The sequence below is a fragment of the Acanthopagrus latus genome, chromosome 5 (assembly GCF_904848185.1).
Source record: "Acanthopagrus latus isolate v.2019 chromosome 5, fAcaLat1.1, whole genome shotgun sequence".
NCBI classification, from domain to species: Eukaryota; Metazoa; Chordata; class Actinopteri; order Spariformes; family Sparidae; genus Acanthopagrus; species Acanthopagrus latus.
Genome location: NC_051043.1, coordinates 28,940,331 through 28,964,518, shown reverse-complemented (window position 1 = coordinate 28,964,518; position 24,188 = coordinate 28,940,331). Strand labels below are relative to the sequence as shown.

The 24,188-nt window shown below is 43.0% G+C and overlaps 2 protein-coding genes across 7 annotated transcripts in view; both read right to left on the bottom strand.

Moving 5' to 3' along the window:
• Positions 1-1,708: 1,708 nt before the first annotated feature.
• Positions 1,709-10,341, bottom strand: hdr (hematopoietic death receptor). Of its 2 annotated transcripts, none has more exons than XM_037097682.1 (10): positions 10,221-10,341; positions 8,121-8,271; positions 7,784-7,912; positions 7,567-7,678; positions 7,278-7,369; positions 7,090-7,194; positions 5,752-5,792; positions 5,388-5,612; positions 3,643-3,679; positions 1,709-3,478 (listed from the first exon to the last, which is right to left on the bottom strand). In XM_037097682.1, the coding sequence occupies exons 1-10, from the start codon at positions 10,242-10,244 to the stop codon at positions 3,189-3,191; spliced, it is 1,206 nt and encodes a 401-aa protein (XP_036953577.1). In that variant the 5' UTR covers positions 10,245-10,341; the 3' UTR covers positions 1,709-3,188. The 2 variants fall into 2 exon arrangements, with proteins under 2 accessions (XP_036953577.1, XP_036953578.1); XM_037097683.1 differs by having other exon boundaries at positions 7,090-7,191.
• A 6,757-nt stretch (positions 10,342-17,098) lies between these two features.
• The window catches only part of unc5db (unc-5 netrin receptor Db), a 211,371-nt gene continuing 204,281 nt past the window's right edge, over positions 17,099-24,188 (bottom strand). For all 5 annotated transcript variants that reach the window (XM_037097681.1, XM_037097679.1, XM_037097680.1 and 2 more), the window contains 3 exons: positions 22,905-23,069; positions 20,859-21,037; positions 17,099-18,760 (listed from right to left, as the gene is read on the bottom strand). In XM_037097681.1, coding sequence (XP_036953576.1) covers positions 18,496-18,760; positions 20,859-21,037; positions 22,905-23,069 — 609 coding nt within the window. In that variant the 3' untranslated portion in view covers positions 17,099-18,495. The remainder of the gene's footprint in view (positions 18,761-20,858; positions 21,038-22,904; positions 23,070-24,188) is intronic.

Sequence of the window (24,188 nt, the reverse complement as noted above, 5' to 3'; positions counted from 1 at the left end):
CTCGGCGAGCGTTAGTTTGATGCATGAGAGTCAGAAATCTGATTGGTTACAGCAGAGGTATCATTTAGCCCGAATGTTCCTGCGACACCTCTATTAAATGCTCTGGCTGCGGGTACACACACCGCGGGGCTCAGAATCTGAATTTACGGACGCAGTTATCCCATCAACATTCATAATGGTAATGTAAGCCGAAGACAGTTGTCAGGAGTGTAAATGAACGGCTAACGCAGCGTGTAATACAACCTGCTGGATGACTGAAGAAAATGAGGCAGCGAACTGCAGAAAATTACAGGCAAGTGAAGGAACGTCTGATGAGCTCATGAAGACGGATTAATGAGCGGATGCAGAACTTGTGTTTGCTCATTTAAAGGTGCGATATATTCACATTTTAGCTCCAAAATTAAAAAGAAAGAGGACTAAAATGATCAGCAGAATGTGAGCAGCTACAGATAGCAGTAACTGTGGCGATATGCAGCGCCCCCTAATTTGTTTTGAGGTGGACAGTTCTTACATAATGCACCTTTAACTACAGCTACAGCTGATGAAAACTCAATCACAGCAGAGAAAGACGCATCCAACCATCAACCTCAGCCAACTGCATCAGGTGCCAAAGTCTCCGTGCTCAGCAGGGCGCCACGTTTCCTCTGCTGAGTCGCTGTGGCTGCGTGTAGCAGCTGCTGGGAGGGCCGAAGGTGCTCGGCGCCGAACAGAGGTGTCTTTTGTTTTGACCGTTCCGTCAGCAGCGTTCCTCGGGGACGAACACAGATGATTTGGCTGCCTTAACTTGACAAAATGGTGACTTCTGTCAGTTTACGGCTCGTTGCCACAGTTAAACAGTCAGCCTGTTGTTCCATAAACACTTTACACTTCTGCTCCACAACATTAGAGTTTTAGTCCACTGCATTTATTCAACCACATTAATTACAAGTCAGTTTAGTAATGTAACACATACGTCAACCAATACATTATTTTATGATGAATTAAAGGTGCATTATGTAGTTTTGAGATAGAAATATTAATCAGAAGAGAAAGAGCTTCATCGACTGATTATTAGTTTTACTTTACTAACTCCAAACAGTGTTCAGGGATCTTATTTTCCTCTGAGAGCAGCTTGTTTATTCACTTTGCATAAGATAAATACATGGGTTTGTATTATTATTATCTCATTTATATTGTAAATATTAAAGAAAAAATAGTTTGAATTTATTTTCCAAAACTACAGCGTCCCTTTAAAACACACAATATTATATTAAATACTGAAATAGGACGTCCAGCTTAATAATCACTTTTACTTTTGGCACTTTTAAGTATATTTTCATGCTAATGGTTGAAGGCAGGAACTTTTTCAAAAGATATTACGGCACAAAAGCAGCACATCTTCCATTACACAACCAAAACAGGAAGAGGCTTATATTTCAGGGTTTTTTCTTATTTCAACAGACGGACTTTCACTCGTTCAGCACATAACAACCTGCCGACCAGGTGTTAAACTCTGTGTTGTTAATTACCGCAGTGAAACACAAGGAGGGGGAATTTGAAGCTTTCAGCGAACGTTGGAGAGGTCGATGTGCGGCCCAGTCATCACACTGGCTCATCTCAGTGTACAATATGGACATTAATGTTTTGATATTAGATGTATTTTCTGTGTGTGAACACAAATCTCTACCCAAACCTCAGTAAAAAAGAAAAATACTAACAACTCGTCATATCACGATGGAAATGTTTATTCTTTGGTTTTTCTTTACACAATCGTAAAAAAAACATTTGAATTCTGTTGAATAAAATCATAAAATGGATGCGACAGAAGCAACAGATATAACGGTAACATTTCCTTTAACCTCTTATATAAAAAATGGCAGACGAGGCACTCTGATGTAGAAATTACTCGGGGTAAGAAATGTAACTATTGACAAGAAGCACAAAAAAAAATGGAGATAAAAAACATAAATTAATTGTGATCAGGCAATTTCAGAAGGTGAACCAGAAGGCAACCACGACGCTGTCAATCACAAGTGTACAAGGCAGAGAAAACACTGTTTAAATACAAATTAAATACCACAAATCTCCACCATAATAACTTCATATATACTCGTACAATCCCATTTGATCTCTGAGCAATTTTTGTTTAATGCTTCACATGTTCTGTTGCTCAGTCAGTGCAGCCAGTAGGAGAAAAAAAAAACATTCATTCCGGCGTCCAGCAGCTGGTTAGACGCGTCTGAATAAATAAAACAAGATGACAAACTCATGAGTGAAGTCTGCTGAACACCACAGTCACTCTGACGAACAATCGAACTGGTCCTGGGACGTGTGCTCGTTCTGTAAACGTTGAAGTCGCGAGACAGCACCAACACTTTTGGTAATGAAAGTCTTCACCAGTCAACTCCGTGCAGGACTGAAAATGCATTCAAGCTGTCGAGATCAAACAGGCGTGTAGATTAAGCATTGCTAAAACAACACACTTCCTCATCACAGCTGTGCACTACAGTAGAATGTGCACTTTTAAGTGTACGAGCACAATATGGGCGGTAACTTTGTGTATTGCTTCCTGGTCCAACAGTGTCGGACGAGGACGAGGAAGCCACAAGGACCCGACACCATAAAGGTTTATCCATGAGACCACAGCACTCATGACCTCTCGTTTGTGAGGCTTTTATTCATGTGGCAGCCTTGCGAGTTTCTCATCTGACAAGTACTGGATGACAGCTCACTCCTGCAAGGACTGAACACAATATTCATGAGACCACAGTACTTGTGCCTTCTCTCTCTCTTTTTGATTGAGAGCTTTTTTTTTTTTGCGAGTTGGTAATCTCGTCAGAATCTGACGTTATAAAAACTCACTCCATGAAGGACATGACACATCAGGTGAGCGTCCATGTCCATGAGACTACACTCCTACACTCTCTTTTTTTAAACATTTTTTTTTTTAAGAGCTTGTTTTGTAGCAGGCAGCCTTGCGAGTTGCTAATCTGACCAGTATCAGACGATATAAAAAGCTAACTCTTCACACCGTAAGAGATTTTCATGAGACTACGTACTCACACCTTCTCTGCTTAAATGTTTGCCAAGGAACGACTGAGCAACAGCTTTTCTTGGATGCTAGTCCAACCAGTCCTGGATGGATCAGAAGCACACAGCAAAAAGTACATCACACCATTAATGGCATTTACGTTTTTGTTCACCTGCCGTTATTCTTCACAGAGGTAATGATCGTTGAGAATAGCTTTGTCCTTGATTGTCTCAGCTGTTAGCCTTTGATTCAAATCAAGTAACGCCTTGAGGAGGTCATTCAAGCTGGCGCCACTGCCCTCCTTCTCCACCCAAACATTCAGCAGGTCATGAATCTTGTCGTCGTATTGGAGGCCGTCTTTGCTCTTGATCACATTGTCGCTTATCCCGAGGTGGCGGAAGAATCTCCTGTGGAAGTCGATGTTGATTTCTTCGAAATACTCGAAGCATTTCCTCAGAGACTCTTCGCCTGCAAACGAAAAGATGAAGCTCACTCTGGTGTTCTGCCTACACTCTAGTAATAACATTTATTCTGAATGCTTAGAACAAGAGAGACTGAAACTGAGTAATCAAACAGCGACAACGGGAGGGGTCTAACATCTGAGAGAAGGAATGAAAATGAAAACACTTTACCGTTCACGGGAACAAGCGTGGGAAATTGATCTTCTTCCTATATGACAAAAGAGAGACACAATTATTAACATCTAAACAGGTCTGACATGCTTAACGAGGTCATAAACTGCTGTGAATACATCTCATATCTTCTGCAGTTACTCGCTAATCAGCTCCTCCAGTGAGCTCGATTGAAAAATCACGTTCGCCAAACAGATTTCTAAAAATTGCAAAGATGTATTTCCTGTTTGAATGGAAAGAATGCAAGTCGATAAGGAAAGTTTTTATTAATCTTTAACAGGTGCAACAAGGGAACATGTGACTCATCAACTGCAGCGTCCGACAGTCAACACAACTCTGAACAAAACAAGTACAGTTACAGGCCCGCAACTGAGTCACTACGCAGATGACGACATGTTTCCACTGTGTAAATGTCAAGTTAAACTACTGTGAGTCCCTGTGATTGATCAACAACTGTAACCACCGCGTGATAACAATGACCAGGAACCTTAAAATCAAAGTGTCAAATCTTCATTTAAAAGCATAATCACGATGAAGGAGGCGCTTTTAAGATTGACCATATTTTCATTTTCGAGTGCTACGGGCAACTTCACGGTAGCATCAACATTTTTAAAACGGTAAGAAGTCTCGACACAACATGAAACTTTGCTGGTAGCATCACCAGGGTCTCTACACATGAACACCAGCACTGACAACATTGTTTGTGTACACAGAGTTTAATAAAAAGAGAGTTTTTGAACAGCTCATGTTAGCAGTAGCTTGTTCCGCTCGCCGCCGTCCTGCCAGTGGAGAAGAGTCGATCTCAGAATGTGACGTAACCTGGAGGACAGTTAAGGTGGAACGCTCCTAAAGCTTAGTTCCATATAAATACACGGATAATTTGTTGTTTTGTCGTTAGCAAAAAACAATATTGACCCTGAAGTTGAAAAAGGAGCCTCATATAAGAAACAATCCTAAAATCAAAAGCCGGAAAAGTCACATGAGGCATCGCGTGGATAGTTGTTGCTGGAAGACAGAAGTTCCACCTTAACTGTCCTCCAGGTTACGTCACATTCTGAGATCGACACTTCGTCACTGGCAGGACGGCGGCGAGCGGAACTAGCAGAAAATAGAAAAGAAAGTACAGTAAATCTTAAAAGTGCCTCTTTCGTCGTAATTAAGCTTTTAAACGAAGGTTTGACTCGGGTACATTGACAAAAAAAGCCTTGGCTGGATTTTGGCGAGAGTTTCACTTTAAGGTCATCTCATAGACAATTTGTGTATTATTCATCATTTCAACAGTTATTATCTAATTGAACTGCAATATCAGAAGGTAAACATTATTAGTTCTGAAATTAAAGTCGGTCTTCATGCAATGAAGGAAAAGCCTTCATATAAAACCTGGACGGGCAACATGTCTCCAGGCATCAGCTCTTTACAGCATCAGATAGTATAAAGCTCCAAGTTCCCAGAGTAAAACACTGAATTTACATACAACGAGATTTAAATACAGGCTGCATGAAAGAATGAATGAATTGAGATGTTTAAACAAGTCAGCTGCACAGTTTTCATGTACTTTCACATGTAAGACTCAAAGTGGGTGAACTGGAGGAGGAGCCAGATCAGAGAAGCCAGACAGCTGAAGGCACCTGCTGTTAAAGTATTAATCAAAGCATTGATTAATTGAGACAGACGAGCAGGAAGCAGGTGAGGAGAGGACAGAAGCAGGGATGGAAGCAGGGGTTAAAATTAGCTGGCAGTCTCACCCTCTCGTCGGGCTGCAGCGGGGCGGCGTACGGCGGCAGGCTGGTTAGACTGTGCTGGGAGTTACTGGCCGAGCTGTCGAGGCTTTCGCACAGCACTTTGCGCTCATCTGCGATACAAGTGGAGGGTTTGGCTCTCACCAGCGGCCGGGGCAGGATCAGGCTCACGCAGCTAAACGTTTGGGATTCTCCATTCCGCCCTTCCTCAGTGGAACGGTTGTTGTAATGCTGGAGAGGATGAGGGAAGAAAGAGTCGTTCTAAAAAACTTCTTTATTTCCCTCATTAGGTTCATGCTTTACTGACAGTTTAGTCGTTGCAGTCAGCTTTTTTTTTTTTTTTTTTTTTTTTTAATTTCAGGAGACTTACCTGTTCAGCTTTCAGCCCGCCAGGTAGATCTCTCTGAGAACCTGAAGAAAGAATGTGAGGAGAGGATTGTGCAACTTTAAGAAAAAAGTCCCCAAAAGTCCACAAGACAAGACATGAATTTTATTCAATTGGTGAATCAACAGTGGATAAACAACGGGCTCCTGCTCTCTTTGAGTTCGAGCCTTCATTGCAGAGCAGGGTGCTTTCACAGGCCGGCTCTGAAACCCGACTGCTACAGTGCCAGTTTGTTCTGGACGGGGTGGAGTTTACCGACAGCGAGGTAAACCGCACAGAGTCGAGAGGTATTTTGCTGTTCGCGTGCCAACAGCAGTCCAGTGAATGATGACTACACACCTACAGGCGTCAGTTTAACATGTTTTTATCTCATACTGACGTCAAGGGAAGTGCATCATTATCATAAGCTGCATCAGTCAATGCCATACCTGCCATTTAACGCTCCAGTTAAGCAGGTTTCTCCGCTCATACTGCGACAACAACATGCCAATATTGTTGGCAAAGGTGGAGCAGAGCCCATGTGTGACAGAGATGCAGAGCTGAGTCATCACTGTCGATCTCCTCTCATTACTAGGAACGCTGAGTTAACTACAGTCTTACGAAGGAAACACACAAGAATTTGAAAGACAAAACTATCTGGAGGCCCTGACAGTTTCTCTTTTGTTGGATTTTAAGATAAACCATCGAGCCCTGTGAGGGCAGCGCGTCGAGGCGTGAAGCGTTCTTCATGAGACCAAAAAGAAATGGGAAGACGGCGTTCGAGCATCTGGTTGAAGAGACCGTACTTTTTAAAATGGGCCTAGTAACCACTTAAAAACACTGCGCCTGATTAATCAATCAGACGTCTTCCAAGTAAAAACACCAAATGTTCTCAATTGTATGGATTTGCTGGATTTCATTAAAAAAAGTCATGGAAATAATCATCAGTTGGTGTCCAGGAGCTTATTCATTTAACGGCCTTGTGCAGTTTGGTTAACAAAGAATCACACAAGGCACCTGAGAATGAGTTTAAAAACGTAAAAAAAATAGTGACAGCAGAAATGTTGTGCTGGAGTTTCTCTGTGGTGTCAGCTGAACAGCTGTTACGATCAGACGTCGACGATCACGCATGCCATAATTTTTTCTTTTCTAAAAAAAATCTGATTCTGTGCCAGGTCTTACATTTTTCCTGACCGCGCCCGTCAGTGTCTTCTTCTTAAAATATACAAACGCTACATCTCAAAATGAGCATTCGAGTTAAAATGTTCAGTCACGTCTCCTCATACGCGTGTCATCGCTATTGAAACTTGTAAATGAAGATTGTTTTTTAAAATTTCCACCTACCTGTTGATCTACATTTCTTCCGGGACACCAGTACTGCCACGGATATCACGGCAAGAACCAAAATAATCACAATCCCGATCCCGAACCCAATCCCTACGACCCCTGCTGGTAAAAAAACCAAAAAGATGATTGAAAACTATGAGCACAATAATACGCTCATGATAAGGAAGGATGAGGGGGGCGTCTACCTGGGGGAGCGTCGGGGTTGGGCTGGATTTTCTTGCACTCCGTGTTGGCAGTCGGGGTGCAGTTCCTCACCACCACTTCATCTTCTGCACACCTAGTTGAGAGGCGGGCAAAAAGATGACTTTAAAAAACACATAAGGACATAAAAGGTGAGCGATGCCGTCTTGTGAACATACTCCGATGGAGAAATGAGTGAAATAAAAAATAAAAAAATAGGATTACTCTCCCACCACTCACGTTGAACGAACCAGGCGTCAGGTGTGTCGTCCGTTCTGGTTTGCACAGACTCACCTTGTACACTTCTTGCACACCTCACACGCTTCGTCCGGAGCACAAAATCTTCCCGGTTTGCACTGACACTCGGCGTCCTGAGTGTGAATACACGGCTTTACAGTTTGCTGATCTGAGAAAGCGACATGGAAAAGTCCTTGTTAAGTCAGAGTTTATGCTCAGAGCACTTTGAAAAGGTTGGATATTGATTCCGCCAACACTTGTCAAGCCGAATTACCTTCGCGACACTTCGTGCAGCCTATACACCACTTCAGACTGTTGCTGTGCAAGGTGTACGTCCCGTCATCACACTCCACACACTTCCCCTTCTGTCCTGCCGTGGTGCAGGGAGACTCCAGACGTGTTCCTAAAACAAAACAAAAAAACCTCAAGCCTCTTTATGCAGCACAGCTTCTTAACTGAGCCTTCAACTGGACCTGTCACTTCGGCTAAATAATAACCGATCACGATCAGGCTCGACCTGCTTCACGGTCCTGCTGATGGATTTCTGATCGGAGTTGGTGACAGAACTTAAGTCTCAGCGGAGTAAATCGGTCGGGTTCCACGTGGCTTACCGGCTGGGCAGTTTAGGCAGCAGATGTTGCCGTGCAGGTACTCCTGGTTCTCATTGCAGTGGACGTCTCGCTGGGTCCTGCTCACTCCCACGGCGAGGCCCGGCAGCAGCAGAACCCCCAGGAGTTTAAAAAATATCAAAAGAAAAAAAATCTATGGAGAGAAATACAACAGTAATTATACTCAGAGCTGCTTTTCAATCAGTGGACTGACAACAGATGAATTAGCAACAGTTAAAATAATAAAAACAATTAAAGAAACTTTAAAAGCAAAAATTAGGAACAGCCTTATACATTTTATTGACATTATTAAACCATAATAAATCAAATAAAGATGGACCAGATGATTAAAAGAGACACTGGAGTTTTGGAGAAGAAATATTTAACCGTCTCAGAAACATTTAATGTTTCCTTAAGTGAATAAGAAATTTAAAAAATAAATAAACAAGCTGGTCTCAGAGGAAAATAAGGCCCCAGAACACTGTGTGAAGTTAGAAAGGTGGCAGGGTCCGCCACATATAAAGGAAGTAAAACAGTCATTCAGTTGATTCAGAGTTAATCCTGAGTGTTTGACAGTCACCACTTTAAACGTTATCATTCCAAAAAATGTGTGCACGTCAGCCAATCTATCAATATCCCCAATATCTGTATTGATGTAGTGCGTTTCAAATCATTCGCGTTACTGTTCAGTATTTTATGGCCTTTTCTCTCTTTACGGCAGTCAACACTCCTCCGCATGACATCAGTTCCGCTCACAGGAAGCAAATTGTTTACAGAGGAGCTTACTTATCAGAAAGTTTTAATACCGCAGACAAATAAAAAGTCGAGTCATTCCGCGTTCTACAGAGATATTCAAGATGATGCAATGCTTCATAAGACCGTGGCTGCCACTCCCTATCAGCTCACAGGCTGATAAACTGAGCAGGTGAATACAGTGGAGAAGGGGATTTCCTTCAGATGTGCTCACTCAACCTACAGAGCAGAAAACAGCCTGATGGAGGGACGGCTGCAGAGCGAAGTGATGCAAGAACAGCCATCCTAAACCTTCAGGTCCTGCAAGAACTTACACTGATTCATGTGAGCGAAACAAACAGGATGTGTCCAAAATACAGGTTTAAAGGAATAACTTGATAAGGCAACCGTGCATACCAGATTGTCTTCCACACCCTTTATTTCGCAATACCTGCTGGCCTACCTTTCTAGAAAAATCACATGCTCAGACAAGTCACCAGCGTGTGCCATTCACTGCCCTGCCTTCACTTCTATATCATAGTGACATCCTTAAAATACTTTTAAGACTATTTAAAAAATAGAAATAAGTCTTGATAGATCCTCTCTGGCATAGAGGGGAAAAGATCATACAGAACTCCATTCAAAAAACGTTGGATTCTAGATGGTTTAAGGATGCAGGAATACACACGATACCTTAATTAGGATAATTAAACATGTTCTGAATGTTTAGGAGCCAGTCTTTAAATCGGCTTGTGTATAATCCACAAAATGTCACTTCATTTAGATAAAATTCAAACTTGTTGGCCAGTTCACAGCCGCCATCGCTCGCCAGGTGTGTTGTCAACAGGAGGCACCACTGCGTTTACCAGGCAAATCCGAAAAAAGTCGAACGGCCGTATTGAGGAGAGATTACTGGCAATTATAAAAATATGATTTCCCAAGAATTTCATACACGTGAAAGTCTTTAAATCGGCACATTTTTGAACAGATACTGGCGCAACATAGGAGGAAGACACCCGGCTTAGAGTTGAGTCGGAATGAGTTTGAATGAAGTTTTGAACAGTGTATGAGGAATTTCACACCACACACACACACACACACACACACACACTAATGTGAGATTTCACGGGGAGGTTTGTAAAACAGCAGACTCGATCTTATTTCCCTTCAGATGAAACTTGTGATTAACTTGATTATTTTCCGGCAGTGTGTGTCCATGATTAACACTCACTTATCACCAGAGAGCCGCTGACAGTGAGGCGGGCCTGCCAGTGACAAAACACTCACCGAGAGATTAATCAATAGTTTTCTCACTTTCAGGAAATGCGGTCGAGTCCCGCCGGCAGACTAACTTCAGAAACACACGCTCACCTCATAGTTTCGGGTCCCTCTCATGCTGTCATCTGTAAATAAAAGTCCAGAATCCAGACTTCCCCCGGTTCCGTCCTGACTGTAAGTCTCGGCGCGTCTACCTCCAATGTTCAGCAGCACAGGTGTGACGTCTTGCTCTTAATGACGTTTATCAGTGGTGGGCGGGGCTAGAGCGTGTCTCCCCACAGCCACCGTTCATCCTGCAGTCATGAGGAAACGCACAGGATTGGTGGAGGAAGTTTTACAGCTCAGACAGACAAGTAAAGGTCCCTGAATGCCACATAAGGAGAAGTAGAGACATCTCACTAATGAATCAAAAGTATTCACTGTTTAGTGTTTAATCTGACACATATCTTGATTCTTGGTTCCCCAAAAATAAAGCGACACATTTAATTTGACTTTTATGGCACCTCCATCCATCCTAACTCATTAAAATTTCTTCCCCCACAAAAAATACAGAGTGCACCTTTAAGTTATTGCTCCAATACAACAAGTGCGTAGAAACAGATGTGTCAGAAATATGAAAATCAAACTCAGAATTTTAACATTCACAATATCACTGAGGTACGAATACAAACTCAGAGATATTTATTTGTTCCATAATGTCACGAGGTCGAGGGAATCTAGAGTCATGACACATAAGTGAACAAACGAGCTGCTGTCAGAGGAAAATAAGGTCCCAGAACAGTGTTTGAATCTAGAAGGGTGGCAGGGTCCGCCACATGTAAACAAACTAAGGTCAGTTTGTTTATTCAGTTTGAAAACAAAAAGAGTTTGTTTAGACAGAAAAAAACATCAGCCAATGGAGATCGATCACTTCTTATTAAAACTACACAGTGCTCCTTTAATTTAAAGGTGGCAGGGTCCGCCACATGTAAACAAAGTAAAACAGTATGACGTCGTGTCAAGTGCACCTTTACCAACAAGTAAAGATAGGGTTCCTCTTTGTTCTTCCAGTGTATTAATATAACAGAATTATTGTTGAAATGTAATCAGTATTTTAAAGGTGCACTGCGTAGTTTTGGGGAAGAAATTTTTAACGTGACCACGAGGAAAGTTAAGAACTTTGTTAGCATTTGTTTTGGAAGTGAGTGACAGAGAGACTGTGGGATGGATCGCAATGAGGTAATTTATTTATACCTGATAAATGTGATTGGACCTGAGCTCAGGTGTTAATAATAAGCAGCAGACTGATCACTGATGGTCTCGTTTGCTCTTACAGCTCGTTAAGAATCATCAGAGGACTCATGAGACTGTTTCATAAGCACTTAAAGGTTCATCGTTGTCACTTTAATCAGACGAGAAAGATCTGCGACTGATATTTTTTTATGAATGACTTTGGATATGATAATGATGTCATACAGCAAAATTTACCTGTTTTTATTTAAAGGGGCATTATGTAGTTTTGGAGAAGAGATTAAACCCCAGAATATATTTAATATTTACAGTATTAATGAGGTAATAACACAAACTTAGAATTTTTTTTTCTTGTTTTCCATAACTAAAATAAGGTCCAAATGTCTCTTAATTTGAAATGATGGTCCTGGAGCAACACCACTTACATTTCATGAACAAATCCAAAATCAAATCAAATCACAAACTGTACAGTGAACGACGTCTTCTGTCCTCAGACCCTCGATTCCACTGAGGAAAACTTGTCATGCTGAGAAAAAAACCTTTCAACAGGGGATAAAAACAGATGGAAGAGCCACAGAGGAGGGATCCAACGCTCAGGGTGGACGGACAAGAAATAGTTGTTGCATGTTTCACAGTTTAACACATTAAAATCAGATAAAACTGTCGACTATAGAAGAAACAGAATATAGATAGACGACTATCACACAAATACTTTCAGAGCTTTTTATTGGTTGCATTTGGTCTCAGTCTCTTTACAGCTATTCATCGTTTATAAAACATGTCAATAGTTCTTCTCACAGCCTTTTACATTCCTCCTCTTCTCTGCAAACACACTGTGTAGGAAGTGATGGTATCTGAAGATCTGATTAAGATCTGAAGCAGCAGTTCCACGTCTCTGTCCACGAATCAAGTCTTCCCCTTGACCCCGGTTCATTTACCGATGTGAAATTATGTAAATAAAAACCTCTTCCTGCTCGTCGTGTGTCACCTTGGGTTTATAAAAGCAGAAGAGCTTTTCAGGCTGCACGGGGACGGCATCAGCAGCACCGTGACACACAAAGTGAATAACAGTTAAGAGTGGGTCCTCTCTGCTGTCAGGCCCTGCAGGAAAACAACAACAAAAAACAGATAATCGTGCAAAGCCTCTCTTCACAAACTGCAGGAAATCAACCACCAGAACATCACAGCCTCACTCTGCTTTGTCTGCCAGTTTGAATTATCTAATGAGCAGTTGTCTGCAGCACACAGATACGCAGGCCAACGGGAAGGAGTGGGTTATGTGTCGACGCCGGCTGGAGAACGAGATGTGATGTGGACTGTGGAATAAAAGCTGGATCCTGAGTTTCATCACATCGTGGTGTGAGTGAGCTGTGACAGTTCTGATGGCACTTTGAGCTAAAAAGCCGCGGACCTGGTGGGGCTGCTCTCATCGCCGGGTGACTGATGTTGTCACGGGCTGCCAGGCAGACTGAGAAATAGAGGCTTCATGGATCATACAGTCACTCTGCGAGCCCGACTGCACGCTGCAGCTCATCCACATCCTCATTCCTGAGTCTTAGAGCACGACACCGCGTTTCTGTTTGACCGATTTAATTTTGCAGAATCATTCAGAGTCGGCTGCACGTGGGAGAATTTGTGCAGCGTTTACCGCCGGCGCGCTGCTGGAACTTGTGTTTTCTGATGATAAGGCCAGGGAGGAGGCTGCACCTCTGAGCCACTGTTTCCAAGATAAGACATGAATTTTGCCTTCAGACGGACTCGTCTGCTCATCTGCTGCGCCGAGATCAAGATCAATCCTGATGATATGGAAAATATAAATTTCTCTCCTCTCTGGCAGCGATCTGCTGTGTATATAAATACCGAGAGGAGAGGTTGTGTTGCCTGGGGTTAAGTGGGATCTCTCTGACACATTGTGCAAATTGGATATAGTAAAAATTAAGCTCACATGAAGTCAGTTCATGTTCATACTTGGACTGTATAAACCTTATCAAAATGGAAAGGGAACCTGAGCGGCAGTGAAAAAGCCCTCAGGCCTGATGAGAGTACATTAAGAAAAGAAACACATACTGTATGAATCCAAACAGTCCCGCCTGGTGTAAAGACAAACAGGAAATGGGCTGGAAAAGGAGTAGCTATGACTACCAACTACCACTTCTGAGTCAACAGAGCGCTTTGCCTGTTGTGCTTCTGTCAACACTCGGAATAAAAAGCTTAACGCGCAATGTTAGTGTGGATTTCAGTGAAGGGCATCAAACAAAGAAACGCTCTCCTCAACATATGTTTGTCCTCGCTCCAGCTAATGTTCTGCACAGTACTCCAGTAAAAGCACCTCACCTCACCGTGTGGGTAGAAATGTGAAAACAAAAGCCAAAAATAAAGCAAAACGCGATCATCATCTCTATTTCCACATTCGACTCCACAGCGCACGCTACATTCCCCTGCAGAGCGGGAAGTTACCGCCACTCCCTGATCCGGTGCGTCGACCTCGATGTTACCTTGCAGGGGGAGTGACCGAGGTCGGAGCCTTAGACGCCACATTATCGACGCCTTGCATCGTAATCTGCATTCACATAATTCGCTCTGTGTGAGTCGACGATGACGATGGATGGAACACTAATTCATGGATAACTTCTCCGCTGCACGGTGCACAAGAACTAACGTTTAGACAAAGCTGAGATCTTTCAACTGTACATTTATTTCCAAAAAGGCTGCATATACATTTGCAAATTCTACTGTACAGAAAAAACATCCAAAATGTCCATAATTATAGATACAATATACCACAAAGCTGCCCTGGCATTACCAAACATAGATGTTCAGCACTAGAAAAGCTCTGCAGCCTATTTCAATATTATAATCTTAAATACTTTTTCAACTAATACCTTTAAATGTATGTCAGTATGATTAATTGTTTCGTGTTTTTTTTTTCTTCATCCCCATCTGTAGCTTTACAACATTCACCATTTACAGTAGTTAAACAAGGCACAAGAATAGTGATATGAAGCCGAAGGCCATGCGTGAAGCAAAGAAGAGCATGAGACCGAACAACTCAGGTGACAGAAAAATCATGTTGACTCAACAGTGAAGCTTCTTTTTTTTTTTCTTTTTTTAATCTCATGAAACAGGGTTTAGTCTTACACCAAAAAACATTATACATAGCTGAGAATATGTCCGTGTATGAGCTGGAAACACATCCGGGATGAGAGTGAACGTTGAGTGTGAGGAGTGTACGGCACAGACGGGTCGCTCTCGACGCAACACAAGCCACCGCTAAGCGTCACGAAAAAGCACACGTTTCCATTTTTTCTTTATTATTATTATTATTATTTTTTTTTGACATTCTTTGCTTTTGCAGGGATGGAAAAAAAAGGAGAATCCAGTTAGTCACATTTAGGGATCAATCAACAAAACAAAAAAAGCAAAAAAACAAAGATTACCTGTCACTTTCTTCACTTACCAGCTTAAATCACAAGATAAAGAAGAATATAATTTGATGCATAGAGATGATGCAGAGAAATAATTAAAAAAAAGAAAAGTTCTTTTATTATAGCAGGATGAAACCAGTCACATCATATTCGGTCAAAAATAGTTACTCATGTGTCCGAAGACACCGTATTCCTGATACACCAGTGAGGAACATGTTCAGACAAATGTGCACTTCTTTAATCTTCAAAACAGTCGACATGATTTAAAGGATAAATCCAACAATTTTCCACATTAAAGTGTGTTTACAGGTCAAGTTTAAAGTCTGATGCTTGACTAGTTTAGTGCTTTTTCCAAATCTGGTGCCTACATTACCCACAATGCAACTTGGCCACTTAGTGACATCATTGGAGGCAATATATTAGATGACATGCAGCTTACTCTGGAGACACAGAGAGGCTTTTTACTACCTGTTTAAACATACACAGTGGTTCTCCCCAAGACCCTGTGAAAGCACTTTAATGCAGATAATTTGGTGGAGTTGCCCTTTAAAGTTAAAGATTATGGGTCTGTGGACAAGAAGAGGGAATTGTGGGTCGAGTTTATTAAGCCGACACAGAAGATCTGAGGTTAATCACGTTGATCAGTCGGTCATACCTGGAGCATCTCAGTCGACCTGAATGAAATGTTGTATTCACTCACATTCAGGCAGCTGCAGACAGCGGCTGACGTCACTGTGACCGGCTAGCAAATGTTAGCAGATGTGAATAATCTGTGAATAATCGAGCAAACGTGAAGACTGGTGATGATTATGAATGTGGGGCCAGCGGATCAAACCATTCTGAGGCAGGGGTCACAATCTTTAAATATAGGTGTAACACAGGTGTAGTTTGAGGGGAGGCAGCGGGGCGTCGACACTACACTGAGTCTAAAATTATTTCTTGTGTAATTTATATATTTTTTAAGAGATCTTATAAAATATAAATGATGAATGTAAAAAATAAATGTGATTTCTTGGATGTGAGTTCCCTCATTTAGGCGCCAGTGATTCACAATGAGCGGTGGTATCTGGGTGGGTGTGCATATTACTCATGTGTGAAAGATAAATAACCAAAGTATTCAGGAAAACACACACTTTTTCATGCTCTTTTGTTGCTGTGTATGGCCAAATTTGGTCCTATTGTCTGCTGATACTCAGTATCATGCTTGAGAAGGTGTTTCAGAAATTGTATACGTGAAAAGCTCCTGGATATTTTTAACGAGGAGTCTGGATTTTTCCAGCCGTGTCTGTGGCAGCAGAAGCAGTCACGTGATCTCATCCAGTCTCTGACGAAGTGCATCTACAGCGCAGTCACGACATAAAACTGAACACTGAACCTGAAGAAATGCAACGACAGTGCTAATATTTATCCTGGCAGTTGGGTCGACTTGTCTAAGAAATGGTCCAAAAATCTTTCGCAATCTTTCTTTCTCGCTGCTTTTGATTTATGAACTTAATTCATTTGAGATTCAGAGCAGCAGCACTGAGATTGGGGAACAATTAGAGATGTGTGGTCGCTACAACAGCTCATGACTCATAACTGTATCGCTTGTTCGTGGCTCCAGGTACGCTGATGTGGTCGGCTTACTTCCTGACTCTAAGAATCAAACCACATAGTTCACTGACAATGCACCGCCTGAGTCACTACTGTAGTGAAAAGAATGAGGGAAGCCATTTTTTCCTCTTAACTTCAGGAGGAGTCGCTGTGATGTAAACTGAGCTTCTTTCTGTTTATCTGTTGTAATAATGATTTAAAAGGAGCATAAAGCAGCTGCTGTTCTTGGTGTTTCATGTTTTTCATGCAGCCGCATTTGTGACCTCAGCGCTCAGTTTCATGTCGAGGCAGCACAGCCAGTGTGATCTGTATTTATATGTACTGAAACAGATTTAATTAGTTCTGTCAAAGACTGTCCTTGAAACACTGGCTGCAGCTCTGAGGTTAAAGGAGCATTCTGTGGTTTTGGAGAGGAAGTTTTAACCAGAGGAGAGAAAAAAAATCTTCATCAACAAACTCGATAAATAAACTCTTTTTTTTTTTGTTCTCATGACTGAATAAACTGAACAAACAAACTGACCTTGAAGGACAACGCAGTTTATACTGTTTTAACTTTTGTTTATGAGTGGCGGACCCCGCCACCTTTCTACCTTCAAACAGTGCTCTGGGACTTTTGTAAATATTCAAATTCTGAGTTTGAATATTTCCACTAAAACTACACAGCGCTCTCTTTAGAGGTTTAACGATGTTTTTAAACTAGAACAGATTTTCTTAATCTTGGTGGCTTCTTTTTCCCTCTGACACACACACACACACACACACACACACACACACACACACACACACACACACACACACACACACACACACACACACACACACACACACACACACACTCGTTTGTTGTACAATATGCAAACTCCCGGTCCGAGTGCAACATGACCTCTGGAGCCATAAAAATGTCAGAGTGTGTGTGTGTCTGCGAGTGTGTTGGAGGTGGTCGAGGGCATCTGGCTGTGTCGGCGCCCGATACGAAGGTCTACTTGACAGTTGTTAATGGTGGGAATTGGGCGATAAGATGCAGGGATACGCTCCCCGCGGTGCCAGGAAATGATGTTTTACAGCTCCGTGCGTCTCTATCTCTCGCTGGAGGAAACTGTAATGAACTGTAATGCCACGGTTAGAAATCTCACTCTGCCACATTACACCACAACCACGTCTTTTTTTTTTTTTTTTTCCCCCCCTCTATCTCACATGGGAAGTCACCCTCCTCCTGACCGCGTTGTCCTTCAAGATCACACTGGCAGACACTGAATTTATTTATCTTTTTAAATGATTTTTTTTGTGTGTAAATGATCACACGGCACGTCTATTTGAGGTGCCGAACTTTTACACGGACAGGATCTTTTAGATTCTTATTTTTTCTTTTAAAGGAGATGGAAAATGGGGTTGAATTTAAAGATACTTGGCTTTTTGAAAGTTCACAATCACAACATTTAAGCAATCAGCAGCTTCCTTTTTTAAAAAATATAGTATTGGACGTCAAAAAAGCAGCTTTCTAAGTCCTCATTCATTCGTTGACACGGGGATATGGTGTTGGAGCGAGGGGGAAAAGAAACTAGAAATGACGCCACAGGTGTATTTCCTTATTTGCATATAAGAGATTTTATGCAAATACGTCCAGCTGCCGCGTGGAGTGCTGGGGGAAACGAGGGGAGGACGGCAGGGACAGTCCTGGAGGGAAGAAAGGAACTTCCTGTCTCATCCAAGACAAACTCAGAAACTACAACTCCTCCTCCATCACCACTCGCCTTCTACGCTGGGGAAAATGAACATACAGAGGGGGAAGATTTAACTTCATATAAGGAGCAAATAAATTAAACATTAACTTAAAAAATCAAGTGGAAAGGCAGGAAAAAAGATTTGCAGTCCATCCTCGGACAGATTCTTAAACGATAGGAGGATAGGAGGGGGGGATGGTGGATCCACAGCAGGTACCGGCTCACCTCGACCTGTTGTGATTGGTCGGCATGTTGACCGCTCGCACCGTCCACTCACAGACAACCTGACGACCTTCCAGCGCTCCGTCCACAGCGTGTTGTCCATCACTGGCCGTGCACGTACACAGATATATGCCTTAGTTTGTCAGTGTTTCTCTCTCTCACGGTCTCTTTTCCCGCTCAGCCTGTATATTCAGGAGCAGCAGAGTCCTCCGTCTTCTGATTTGTCAGTTTCCCCGTTCCGCACAGACTGCCCGCCTGTATGTGATTGAAGTCGGACTCTGGCTCGTCCTGGTCCTTGGGGGAGCTTTTGGAGTGGATCTTGCCAATCTCCTCGAGGGCGCTGGCTAGAGAGTCAAGGTCAGCAGTGTCCTGGTGGCGAGCCTCCCACAGGCTCAGTATGACCGCCGACGGACTCTGCTGCTTTGCAAAATAACCCAGGTTTCTGCAGAGGAGCACACAGAGCTGGATTAATGAACGACACGGGGGAGAGGTCAGACTCAGGGACGGAAGACAGGGGACATGTTTCACGCTGCCTACAGATACGGACCTGCATCCCTGCTGATCATGAAAGCAGTTATCTTGTGAATAAATCTGTGAATAATTAAAATGTTTTTTTTTTATTTCCTCTGAGTGTTCAGAGCGATGATGACACACAGAAAAACAAGACCAGCACTTCTTAAACACCAAATGTTAAAGGATCAGACTCATGTTATTCCATTGTTTGTTTTTGGACAACAAATCCAGTTTAAAAAGAGCAAAACCAGCAATCTGTACATTTCCTGAACAGTCTACGGCATCATCAGCCCACCGGCTCTCACTGAAACTCTTAAAAACACCCAACAAATATGTACTTTTAATCAAAGAAAAGAGAACAGCTGGTCACTGTGAAGGAGAGAGCAGTGAATTTGTTGGGGACTATTTTCACCAGCGGATGTGTCCAGATTTGGTGCCCTGGTGAGTATTTGTGTGAGTCTAAATAAACTATAGCTGATAATAAAGAAACGTGTCACACAGAGCAACAGTGTGACTCATTCATGGGTTTCTAATCGTTTTTTTTTGGACAACAATGGAGCGCTGTGGCACAGAGGAAGAAGATGTATCAGGCAACACACAAAACAAAACAATACTTGTGAACAGATGTGATTTTGTGAGATTTGTTGACAATAAGAAAATACATAGAACACCAACAGCCTTATCCATTAATGGGGTCAGTGATGATATTCAATAAATATGACAACGAGAGGGTCACATGCACCAAATTTCAGAGCAGACAAGAAAAACAGCGTCGCTTCAAACGTCGAACATATCAGGGAAAAATAAGAGATGTTGCTGTTTCTTTTGACTGTTTTCTGATCGTATCTAAACTGCAGTTGCACTTTTTATCATCAAGTCTCCAAACAGCCTTCTATTCATCATCTGTTTATGTCTCTTTAAATCTGTCTGGTGCCTGAAAAATTAATATTGCACAAACTTTCCCGCTGCAGTTAAACACAAAAAAACATTACTACCTTTCAAGACTATTAAAATTATAATCAAGAATAAATTACCCTCACAAAAGATTTTAAGTAATTACTGGCAGACACAGTTTGGATTGGATTTTAATTCTCAGGTGCTGCCAGAATTAAAGATGCCAATAAACAACAAGCCTTGGTGTGTCATGTGGCGTTGTGTCCAGCTGGGGGCAGTGTTCCTCTGCCGCTCTGCTGCTTTCAGAGAGGGACAAAAACAAAAAAAACATTGAGCAACATAAAAGGCTGCAGCCATTGGTCACATCAGGCTCAGTTCAAAGCGGCCCAACTTGGAGAGGAAAAGCTTATCTGGATAATTTGGAATCCCAAAGGACTCTTAGACAGCCGCATCTCATGAATCATGCACTTAACTGGAGATTATAGCCGCCACGAGCTCAGAAAGGACAGACAACAACCGGATCGGGTAAATATTAGCTGTAGCCGTGTCATCATGAATGCATATTTGATTATCAAAGGACAAACAAGTGGTAAATAAGTAATCTGTGATAGCATTTATGTTCGACTGACTGATGAGATATTGACAGAAATATAAAACCATTATTTAAAAGGAGCACTCTGTAGTTTTTTTGGTGGAATAAAGTTGATAAGAAGATGATCAAACAACTAAATAAACAAAGTCAAACTGCTCTGGGACTTTATTTTCCTCTGAGAGCAGCTCGTTAAAAATATTTCTGAGTTTGAATTTCTTCTCTTGAACTACGCAGTGCCCCTTTAAAGGATATTGTAGAATAACTCGAGCACAAATCCATATTGCACATTACAAGCCACGGCACTCGAGAGACGGGATAATTACACATGTGCTGCACAGTTCTGACTAATTAATGAAGAATAAATGATACCTGCATAAAATGCCGCATTCATGAGATTAACAACGCTCGCAGGATTGTTGTCATTCTCCACAGCATGCACTCACAGTCAGGCTAAAGAAAAAAGGATGCACACACACACACACACACACACACACACACACACGTCATGCAGTCTCAGAGAGGATGCACATCACTCGCTCACCGATCTAAGTGGAGTTTCTGGGCTAAGAGTTGCCAGTCCTTGCCCTTGGCATTGGCAGTGTCGAAGGTGGCACAGATCCTCTGGCGGATGGACAAGGGGATTTTGAAGGCCTTGGGCCCCGTCTGGGACGTGATGGTGCAGTCCGTCTGCATAAAAAATGGAACGGACTCCTTTTCAGTCTGGGGGAACGGAACAGAAACAGACAGCGATCAGACTCGGGTCAGAACAGATTAGCGAAATGTCACTTTGCTTCAGTTTGAAGCGGGCTGGATGGAGCAGATGAGCTGGACTTACTGGAGGATGACGCAGATGGTTCTGTTTTACATTTTGCAGCATCGCTACATAGACTGCACTCAGACATCTGGTCGCCTTTTACTTATTTGCCACCGTACATGACACAGTTACCTCAGCCCAGGGGTGTCACATTCTGTCAGAAGGTGTCGGTGACATAAAGGCTCCGATGAAAAAACATTTTCTGTACTCAACGTATGAAATTCTAGACAACCTTACATGGGCTCGGAGGAGATTATTACTGAAGAAACTGTGGTGCATCTTTATATGTTAAAGCAACATTATGAAACTATTTTACCTTCATATTACAGCTTCCATCTCATGTTGATGGTACCGAGTTTTGTTACAGGGTGAATGAACGTCTCTGTCACTCGATGTGAAGAGTTTTACATCACGATAAAGAGTCCGCACCTACGTTACGTCTGACAAACTGTTGCAGACCTGGGATTTGTGTTTATGACCGTGGTGTTGCACAGAATGGTGGTTTTTCTACATAGTGTCTTGCTTTTTTCCGACGCTGACCTCACAAGACTTCACAAGTCAAAGGCTGCGAGACGATCATCGATCTGCAGCGAACAACACGCTGCAGCTGGCTACACGTTTTAACAGAGCGTCTAATTGACAGAGACAGAAACAGGAAAAAGGGAGAAAAAAACTTGAATTATATATCACTTTCTTGTTATGTAGGACAACTGTAAAATCAGGTAAAGCTACACATGTATCCTCATCTATTCCAGTCATCTCGCTCAGTAATCAGTCCCGCTTACGTGTGAAAATGCCGATCAGAGCCATAATTAAAGCCGCACTATGTAGGTTTAACATGTTAACTTTAGACTAAGGCTCAGCAGCAGCCAATAACATGTGCAGGAAGACGATTATTCTTCATTAAAGGGGCACTGAGAAGAAATTCAGAATGTGAATTTCAGTATTTACAATATTAACGAGGTAACAGTGCAAACTCAGAAAGATTTATTGTTTCCATCACTGAATAAACGAGCTGTTCTGTTAGATGCTGGAAAGGTGGCAGGGTCCGCCACATGTTGTGTATTCAGTCATGGAAACAACGAGAGTTCTGATTAAAACTACACGGTGCTCCTTTAATGTAACGATGGATCTGAAATGATAAACACTCTTATTTCTTCATCCTATAATGACACAGCCTAATTATCAAGGTCAGACTGAATCAAACCCTTTTCATTTCACCTGTATCTGACTGTGTTTAAGCCTTGCCGGTGGCCTTGAGGTAGGACGAGCACGTTCGTGACTGCTTGTGAACGAGCAGTTGGGTGAAATCAATGAGTGGCACTCTCTTCTGCCTTAACAACTTCTGTCAAGGTGCTCTTGAGCGAGGATTTCGAACTCCTCGCTGCTCCAGTGGAGCTGCTCAGCGGCTGACAGAGGAGTGTTGTTGCGCCGGGCAGCTCCCAGGTGTTAACGCATGTGAATGCGATGCAGGTTATTTGCTGGAACACGTGTCTCCCCGGATGAATAAAGGTTAAAAAATATGTACGGTAAATGTGGCGAACAGCTGGATCCCCCTTGTCTGTGTTTAGCATAAATCTGTGAAGAAAATGTGTGTGTCCTCCTCACTCTATAAATATACAGTGCAAGCTCAGGAGAGCTGGCCCTGCTGTCAGTGGACACACTCCAGGAAGGTTACACAAAGGTTGAGCGTGAAAGTCCTCCTCCTCCTCCTCCTCCTCCTCCTCCTCCTCCTCCTCCTCCTCCTCGCCTCCTGCAGCTGCAGAGCCTCACCTCGGCCACAGCCGTGTAGACCTGCAGAATCTGCTCGTGGCCTTTGACCTGGCGTACGCTGATTTTGCAGGAGAGCTGGGCGGTGGCAGGGCTGTATCTCTCCAGAGAGAAGGCACAGTGCAGGGGCTGCTGGTTGCTGCACCACACTTGGGGGAAGGAGAACTCCTGAGGAGGCAGAAGGAAAAAGAAACAGGGACATCAGAAACGTAACGCGGCACACAAGCAATGTTAGCATACGCTCTCAAAATGAGATCATTCAGCTCCCGGTGCTGCGACACATGTGGCCACACTGTCACATGCTCGGCCACTTACATGCTGTGAGATGAAAGGTAGGAGCTCTCTGCCTTCACCGGCTTTGAAGTGCAGAGAAATGAGTATTGTTGAGGAGAGAAAGAAGATATCCTGATATCATTTACAAATATAGCCCGATCCCCTCGCACAGTTTCTCTGCTTTGTACTATAAGCACTATAAGCAGGAATATGGTCCAACAGGGAAAAGATTGTCTTTGATGTATAATTAATTTCCAGAGAAACGGTCCCATATGCGGGGAAACGTCCTTGACCTCTGCTAGACTCCATCGCTGCTGTATCTGCATATTAAAAGTGACGTGTAAACGATTCTAAGTGAAGACGGCCACATTAAAAGCGGTGGCCGGTGCGCCTACTGATGACTTAACCCCTGTAGCTTTGATCCCGGCTGCCCGGCGCAGCTCACAGCGGCTGATAATGGGGTCTGGGAGGCGGGTGGCGGAGGAGGCGGGGGGAGGGGTGATGGACGCGGGAAGCCTCAGATGCTCTTTAACAACTAAAAGCTGACTTGATGTATGGCACGCCGCTCGGCTATTATTCTACACCTGCTCCGCCGACGCGGGCTGGTGGTGCCTGCCTGTCGCCGCGGATCCCTCATAAATAAGCCTGTGAAGAGGTCAGGTGTCTTTGCTTTCACCTCGCATTCAGATCTGTAAGCAACAAGAGCGTACAGTGGGGACAAAGCGCCGCCGCCCCGCCAGTGACAACAACAGGTACAAAACAGCATTCAGCGGCTGCTGCACCGTGTGACACCTCGTACTGTTTGCATCTTAATGCTGCTGCAAGCAGAGCAAACACAACGCCGGTAATCTCCTGCTGCACCCATCTTTATGATCCTTCAAGAGAGAAATGTGGGTGACAGCAGGATTCACGCAAACATCAAGTCAGAACCAGATGAGTGTTATGAGCTGAGCAGAATTGACTGAGCAGATTGGACTTGAACTCGTCTTCAATGTGGGGGCACACGTGACGACA

What these genes read in the sequence shown, in the direction of transcription:
- hdr (XM_037097682.1), bottom strand. Translation starts at nt 10,244, where the DNA reads ATGAGAGGGACCCGAAACTATGAG. An exon ending in GTGTGCAAGAAGTGTACAAG is followed by an intron (nt 7,370 to 7,566) that starts GTGAGTCTGTGC and finishes CCTCTCAACTAG; the next exon opens with GTGTGCAGAAGATGAAGTGG. An exon ending in GAAGAAATGTAGATCAACAG is followed by an intron (nt 5,793 to 7,089) that starts GTAGGTGGAAAT and finishes TTCTTTCTTCAG; the next exon opens with GTTCTCAGAGAGATCTACCT.